General features: G+C 41.7%; 2 protein-coding genes across 2 annotated transcripts in view; both read right to left on the bottom strand.

Moving 5' to 3' along the window:
* Positions 1-4287: 4287 nt before the first annotated feature.
* LOC137537155 (zinc finger protein 300-like) lies at positions 4288-5162 on the bottom strand. Its single transcript, XM_068259278.1, has 3 exons — positions 5118-5162; positions 4848-5073; positions 4288-4748 (listed from the first exon to the last, which is right to left on the bottom strand). The coding sequence occupies exons 1-3, from the start codon at positions 5160-5162 to the stop codon at positions 4288-4290; spliced, it is 732 nt and encodes a 243-aa protein (XP_068115379.1).
* LOC137535385 (zinc finger protein 721-like) overlaps positions 5104-8450 on the bottom strand; it is a 378642-nt gene continuing 375295 nt past the window's right edge. The window contains exon 14 of the mRNA XM_068257215.1: positions 5104-5741. Coding sequence (XP_068113316.1) covers positions 5198-5741 — 544 coding nt within the window. The 3' untranslated portion in view covers positions 5104-5197. The remainder of the gene's footprint in view (positions 5742-8450) is intronic.

Below are 8450 nucleotides of genomic sequence, written 5' to 3'. Positions count from 1 at the left end.
TAATGTGTTTTGGGGTGTATTTTTACACATACCCATGCTGGGTGGGAGAAATATCTCTGTAAATGGACAATTGTGTGTAAAAAAATCAAAAGAAATCTCATTTACAGAGATATTTCTCCCACCCATCATGGGTATGTGTAAAAATACACCCCAAAACACATTATACTATTTCTCCTGAGTAAGGCGATACCACATGTGTGACATTTCTTTTGCAGCCTAGGTGCGCTAAGGGGCCCAAAGTCCTATGAGCACCTTTAGGCTTTACAGGGGTGCTTACAATTTAGCACCCCCCAAAATGCCAGGACAATAAACACACCCCACAAATGACCCCATTTTGGAAACTAGACACTTCAAGGTATTCAGAGAGGGGCATGGTGAGTCCGTGGCAGATTTCATTTTTTTTTGTCACCAGATAGCAGAAATGGAAACTTTTTTTTATTTATTTTTTTTGTCACAAAGTGTCATTTTCCGCTAACTTGTGACAAAAGATAAAATCTTCTATGAACTCACCATGCCTCTTAGTGAATACTTTGGGGTGTCTTCTTTCCAAAATGGGGTCATTTGGGGGGTATTTATACTATCCTGGAATTCTAGCACCTCATGAAACCTGACAGGTGCTCAGAAATGAGAGAGATGCTTCAAAATGGGAAAATTCAATTTTTGCACCATAGTTTGTAAACGCTATAACTTTTACCCAAACCAATAAATATACACTGAATGGGTTTTTTTTAATCAAAAACATGTTTGTCCACATTTTTCGCGCTGCATGTATACAGAAATTTTACTTTATTTGAAAAATGTCAGCACAGAAAGTTAAAAAAATCATTTTTTTGCCAAAATTCATGTCTTTTTTGATGAATAGAATAAAAAGTAAAAATCGCAGCACCAATCAAATAGCACCAAAAGAAAGCTGTATTAGTGACAAGAAAAGGAGGTAAAATTCATTTAGATGGTAGCTTGTATGACTGAGCAATAAACCATTTAAGCTGCAGTGGTCTGAATGGAAAAAAGGCTCTGGTCCTTAAGGGTGAAAAGACTGCGGTCCTTAAGTGGTTAAATAAGATTAAGATAGAAAAGGCACATGACACAGATGGCATCCACCCTCGGGTATTAAGGAAGTTGAGTTCAGTTATCAATAAGCCACTTTATCTTATGTTCTGTGATTCTCTTTCACGTGGGTCAGTTCCTTATGACTAGCGTACTGCTGATATTTTCCCCTTATTCAAGAAGGGAAATAAATCACAGCCAGGAAACTATAGACCTGAAAGCTTAACATTAGTTGTGTGTAAATTGTTTGAAGGTATCCTAAATGATGCTATACAAAATTATGTAGCTCATAATAATCTTATTTCAGAGCAACAGCACGGTTTTACTAAAGACAGTTCCTGTCTCACCAACAGGCTCAGCTTTTATGAAGTGGTGAATGAAAATGTAGCTCTTGGGAAAGCTATAGATGGAGTGTTCTTGGAGTTTGCAAAGGCTTTTGACACTGTTCCCCAGAATCACCTGGTGCAGATGCTGAGGATACAGGGACTAGGAGAACATGCGTGTATGTGGATAGAGAACTGGTTAAGGAATAGAAAGCAAAGGGGTTGATTCACTGAAGTAATTAGCGTGAGTAACCTCCTGTTACTTGCACTATTACACCAGCGCGCCTTAATATTAACGTTCCTGCATGCTATGTACACTAGTGGCAGCGCAGCGTGTAATTAAACTCAATCAGAGAGGCGTGTGCTCAGCGCACTCTATGCTGCGGGTTGTACGGCATAGTAAGCGCTGGTAGCTTACATGCGCTCCTTGCCAATAGCGGACGCTCCACTCATGTATCTATCTTTGCAGGTGATACCAAATTATGCAGAATTATCAACACTAAGATGGATAGTGACATATTACAACAGGGTCTTGACAACGCGACCATATGGGCAGGCACGTGGTAGATGAAATTTAATATTGATAAATGTGAATCCATGCACCTTGGACGTACCAACGGTAGAACATCATATAAATGGCTTATAGCTGGGAACATCAGACTTGGAGAAGGACTTAGGAATACTGGTTGATAACGAGTTAGGTAATCGTATACAAAGCAGAGCAAATAAAACTCTGGGATGCACAAATCACTTGAGTATGGGATACGGTTTTGGGCACCACCCTATAGAAAGGACATTGACCTTCTGGAAGAGGTACAAAGACGGGCAACTAAATTAATAAATGGGATGGAAAAGGTCACTTACCAAGAAAGGTTGAACAAACTGGGCTTATTTAGCTTGGAAGAAAGGCGACTGAGAGGTGACCTGATTAACATGTATAAATACATCAGAGGGCAATACAAAAGCCTGGCAGATTAGATTTTTGTCCCTAGGGTTGTACAGTGGACAAGGGGACGTGATCTGTGTATGAAGAAAAAAGTTGTTTTTTTCCATCTATTTAGAAAGGGAGCCTTCACAGTGAGAGTGGTTGAAATCTGGGATACTTTACCTCAGGAAGTAGTTATGGCAAACTCTATATCTGCATTTAGAGAGGGTTTGTATGCTTTCCCTGCATTGAAAGGCATCCATGGCTATAATTATTAGGTAATTCCCAGGAGAGTTGATCCAGGGATTTATCTGACAGCCATCTGGAGTGGGGAAGGTATTTTTCCCTTTTAATAGGCTCAGGCCTTATAAGGTTTTCACCTTCTCCTGGATCAACTGGGATATCTGCAGGTTCAGGATGGTGTGTGTGTGTGTTTTATTATTATTATTATTATTAATTATTATTGTTTTTTCTGGTTGGACTTCATGGATGGATGTCTTTATTCAACCAAACTAACTATGTAAATATGTAATTTTTAGTGACAAAGCAAACCAAAAAAAACCTGTAAAAAATACCATTTACAAAGCTGTGGCTGGATGGTGTAATAGTTAAGGGCTCCGCCTCTGACATAGGAGACCTGGGTTCCAATATTGGATCTTCCTGTTCAGTAAGCCAGCAACTATAAAGTAGAAGACCTTGGGCAAGTCTCCCTAACACTGCTACTGCCTATAGAGCGCGTCCTAGTGGCTGCAGCTCTGGCGCTTTGAGTCCGCTGGGAGAAAAGCAAGATACTGTACTGTAAATATTTTGTCACAAAATATGTATATCGGAGTAGGCCCGTGTCTTTAGTTTTCAGAATGGTGACATTTATGGCTTTCCTTGATTGTTTAGAAGCTCCATGTGCTTTGGTAAGAAAGAATGATTATTACTTTTGATGCAAAAAAATGGCCTTGACAAATCAATTGATGCTACTTGTGGTTAAGAGTCCGTTTGCCCAAAAAAGCTATCGGATTATGAATACAGGGAATCATTTTCACTGTGACAAGTGAGAGATAAGAATCTGGGGTGTATGACAGCTGAGGCCTATGTCATGCGAATTTTTTTTTTACTGGCGAACTGAATGAAAAGCAATACAATTGTTGTTTTCATATACTCTGTACCAAAATAAAACTCTTGTAATAAAAACAAAAGGGACAGAATTGAAAAGAGAATACATAGATAGTTATCTTAGGGACTCTGCTTTATAAATATGTATGCCATGAGGGTGTTTATTGTTAATTTTGCAGATAAGGGCTTTTAATTACTGATAGAGTACAATGAGAAAACAAAACACACAAAACAGGAAAAATACTCCTTTATTCCCAAATAATATATTGTTGCCATACATTGCACTAGAAACATAATTTAAATAATGAGATAACCAGGACAAATGGATTTTACATATGGTATAATTTCCTATTTTAAAACTATATTGGATGGAAATGGAGAAATAATGTATTTTTTCATTTTTTTTCCTCTTTAAAATGCTTAGAGAATAACATAATTACCCCCGAAACAACAGGCTACCACCCAAAAAGCCTAACTTCTGGCAAAACAATTGATATAGACCATTTAGATGTGATATGTAGTAATAAAGTTATTGGTGAATGAATGGAAGGAGAGCTGAAGTGGTTAAATATAAAATACAAACCATGGCATATCTAAAAAAGTTTAAGTTTGTAATAATAGATACAATTGTTTAAGTAATCTGTTTATTTTGATATCTAGTTCATTCACTTTACACATTCTCTGGTTCAACACTTTATAAACCAATGCATTTATTTGCATGAAATAGTCATCAGGATTCTGCGTAAAAATACTGCCATGTGCAAAAGAAAAAAGTAGACAAAGTGTATCAGAACACTTACGGCCAAAACATTCCCCACACTCAATATAACTGATAAGCAGTGGCTTACACTGAAAACATTTCCCACATTCAGCACATGAATAGGGCTACTCAGCAGTATGAGATCTCTCATGTCTGACAAGATGTGATTTCTGTGCAAAATATTTCCCACACTCAGCACATGAGAAAGGCTTCTGGCCTGTGTGAGATCTCTCATGTGTGACAAGGTTTCCTTTCTGCGCAAAACATTTCCCACACTCAGCACATGAATAGGGCTTCTCACCAGTGTGAGATCTCTCATGTACGATAAGTGTTGATTTCTGTGCAAAACATTTCCCACACTCAGCACATGAATAGGGCTTCTCACCAGTGTGAATTCTCTCATGTTGGAGAAGATTTGATATACCCACAAAACATTTCCAACACTCTGCACATGAATAAGGCTTCTCACCAGTGTGAGATCTCTTATGGCTGACAAGATTTGTTTGCTGCCTAAAACATTTCCCACACTCAGAACATGAGAACGGCTTCTCACCAGTGTGAGTTGTCTCATGAGTGACAAGATATGCTTTACACCTAAAACATTTCCCACATGCAACACATGAATACGGCTTCTCACCAGTGTAGGGTCTGTGAGATCTCTCATGTGTGTGAAGGTTTGATGTACTACTAAAACATTTCCCACACTCAGCACATGAAAAGGGCTTCTCACCAGTGTGAGATCTCTCATGTATAACAAGGTATGATTTGTGAGGAAAACATTTCCCGCACTCAGCACATATATAGGGCTTCTTAACAGTGTGATATCTCTCATGGCTAACAAGCTGTGAATTCTGTGCAAAACATTTCCCACACTCAGCACATGAATAGGGCTTCTCACCAGTGTGATATCTCTTATGTTTAACAAGGCTTAATTTACATCCAAAACATTTCCCACACTCTGAACATAAATAGGGCTTTCCAGCAATGTGAGATTTCTCATGTGTGGCAAGGTGTGATTTCTGTGCAAAACATTTCTCACACTCTGCACACGAATAGGGCTTCTCGCCAGTGTGACATCTCTCGTGTAAGACAAGGTTTCCTTTCTTTATAAAACATTTCCCACACTCTGCACATGAAAAAGGCTTCTCGCCTGTGTGAGATCTCATGTGCAACAAGGTTTGCTTTCTGTACAAAACATTTCCCACACTCTGCACATGAATAGGGCTTCTCATTTGTGTGAGATCTCTCATGTGCAACAAGGTTTGCTTTCCGTACAAAACATTTCCCACATTTTACACATGAATAGGGCTTCTCACCAGTGTGACATCTCTTGTGTAAGACAAGGTTTCCTTTCTTTATAAAACATTTCCCACACTCAGCACATGAATAAGGCTTCTCACCAGTGTGAGATCTCTCATGTATAACAAGATTGGTTTTATGCCCAAAACATTTCCCACACTCAGCACATGAATAGGGCTTCTCAGCACTGTGAGATCTCTCATGACTGACAAGATGTGATTTACGCCCAAAACATTTCCCACACGTGGAACAGGAAAAAGACCCTCCAGCAGGGGGAGAGCTGTGCTGGGTATGGGGCCCCTCAGGGTTAGACAGGTGAGGGGAGTCTGGGGGAGTATTTGGTGTAACCAGGATATCTGCAGGAGACTCTTGTCCAGTGACATCATCATCCGTTGTACAGTCTGTGGATACAGAGTGACGAGTCTCTGAGAGGTTCCTGATGCCGGGACTCCACCCTGCAAATAGAGAAACATCATCACTGCATATAATTAGCATACAATTAGCCTAGAGTTGTCACTGATCATTACTAGTTATCAGCCTAACAGGGAACTGCAGAAGGTTGTGGCCATTCAAATGACTATAACTTGGCCTTGCATACTAATATTATACCTGCATTGCTTTTAACTTTATGGTATGCATACATAATTGTGACCATTTCCTGGTGCCAGGCCTTATGCTGCAATGTGTGCTTAATTAATTAGTCATAATTTGCATGTCTGTAGACTGACCCAGCCTCCCACAGCCCATGCCTGGCCATTCACACCTGATCCTCACTCCAGCACTCACCTCCATCCCCTCTGCTGTCTATTTAATCTAGCCTCTAAGTCAGATATGACTGTAGTCAGATGTGTATTAATTTTAAGTGCATGATTTGAAGTGCACAGCAAAAGACACGAATTAGACCAGAATTGAACCAGAAGGGAACAGAAGGAACTGCCAGGAGACTCTGCACTTTGGCTACATGGTTTGCTACTTAACTGTTTTTTATCTGCTTCACCATATGCTTGCCTGTTTCTGCAATTCCTGTATCTAAACATACCCCACCCTCCTGCTGTCAGCTATCAATCTTCCCATATAGCACTTCAGAATGTATAAGATGTTTCTCTCAACCACTTCATTTTGCCTTCTGCTCCTGAAAATTCACATGTCACTTCATCCTCCCACTGCCAGCAACACCATACACATTGCTCCCGCTCTGCTATCGTCTCCCCTTCTCTCTAGCCATGAACTATTCCTATTTCTCTGCTCACACTACCCCTCCTCTGATCTCACTAAACCTAACTTGCATACACACAAGTCCCACCCTCACATCTCTATGCTCTGCCTACTACTCTTCCTGGCTTCTGGGGACATATCACCAAACCCAGGGCCCACTCCTAGACCTCACACTGCTCAGACTACAACTCATTCCACCAATAACAAACCCCACCACCTCCCCTCCCAGAACACCTACAACCTTATTGACATCCCCCTTCTTCCCTGCTCTCCCCTCCCCATATCTGGGGCTCTATGGAACTCCCGCTCAGTCTGTAATAAACTGGCCTTTATTCATGACATGTTTATCTCCAACACTTTCACCTTTCTGGGGCTCACTGAGACATGGCTAACTCCATCAGACACGGTGTCTCCAGCTGCTCTAACACATGGTGGTCTAAAATTTAGTCATGCCCCTAGACCTGGCCACAAACAGGGAGGCGGGGTGGGGATCCTCCTCTCTGAACACTACTCCTTTAAGCCACTCACACCACTGCCCGCACTCTCACTCTCATCCTTTGAAGTTCATGCTGTCCGTCTCTACTCTCCATACCACATTCAGATTGCTATTATCTACCGCCCGCCCGGTCCAGCCTCTACTTTCATTGATCACTTTTCAGCATGGCTTCTCCAATTCCTCTCCACTGATATACCCTCTATCATCATTGGAGATTTTAATATACTCATACTAACTTCCCTACTGCCACCAAACTGCTCCCTCTCACCTCCTCGTTTGACCTCGCCCAATGGTCCTCCACCTCCACCCACAAAGATGGCCACACTCTTGACCTTGTCTTTAACCGCCTCTGTTCTATTTCAAGCTTCCATAACACTCCAATTCCCCTCTCAGACCACAACCTTCTTACCTTCTCAATCAATTATTCTCCACCGTCAACTCCTCCAACACTACACCATACGGTCATGCGCAGGAACTACCGCAACCTGAATGTGAATTCCCTGACTGAGGCCTTGCAACCTCTAAGTACTCTGTCATCCTACAATGACCCGGAGGCAGCATCCAGTTACTTATTTAGTGTAGTCTCCTCTGCCATGAATTCAGCTGCCCCACACACCACCACCTGCCCCCGCCAAACTAACAGGCAGCTCTGGCTCACTGAACAAATCAAACAGCTGAAAAGGCGCTCCAGGGTGGCAGAAAGGTGCTGGAGAAAGAGCACTGCTATAGAGGACTTCCACCACTACAAACAAACTATGCAGGAGCTCAGGGATGCCCTCACCTCTGCTAAGCAGTCTTATTTCTCCTCGCTCATTTCCTCACAGTCCCACAACCCAAAACAATTGTTCAACACCTTTAACTCCCTACTTCGTCCCCCACCTCCTCCCCCTACCACATGTCTGTCAGCTGACGACTTTGCATCATACTTCACAAGCAAAATTGATGCAATATGTAATAGCTTCAACACGCAACCACTTTTACCAGCTCAACCATCACCTGTAGATTCCTTCTGTCCGCCTGCACCCTCACCCACTGCTAACTGCCTTCCCCCCCGATCCACAAGACTACTCTCCCACTCTAATATCTTTCACCACACTCACTGAACAGTGTCTTTCCTCACTAATCTCCAAAGCACATCTCACTACCTGTGCCCTGGACCCCATTCCCTCCCATCTAATCCCCCAGCTTTCCTCCTCCCTTAATCCCACTCTAACAACTCTATTCAATCTTTCTATCTCCACTGGCACCTTTCCTTCCTTATTCAAACAAGCTATCATC

The sequence above is a fragment of the Hyperolius riggenbachi genome, chromosome 10, assembly GCF_040937935.1.
Source record: "Hyperolius riggenbachi isolate aHypRig1 chromosome 10, aHypRig1.pri, whole genome shotgun sequence".
Lineage (NCBI taxonomy): Eukaryota > Metazoa > Chordata > Amphibia > Anura > Hyperoliidae > Hyperolius > Hyperolius riggenbachi.
The sequence above is the reverse complement of the archived record's forward strand: the minus strand, read 5'-3'. Positions and strand labels throughout refer to the sequence as shown.

Coding starts and splice junctions, on each gene's coding strand:
- LOC137537155 (XM_068259278.1), bottom strand. CDS start 5,162: ATGAGAAATCTCACATTGCTGGAAAGCCCTATTTATGTTCAGAGT. Junction 5,074..5,117: donor GCCCTATTTATGTTCAGAGT/GTGGGAAATGTT, acceptor GTTAAACATAAG/AGATATCACACTGGTGAGAA. Junction 4,749..4,847: donor GTGTGGGAAATGTTTTAGTA/GTACATCAAACC, acceptor TTAGGTGTAAAG/CATATCTTGTCACTCATGAG.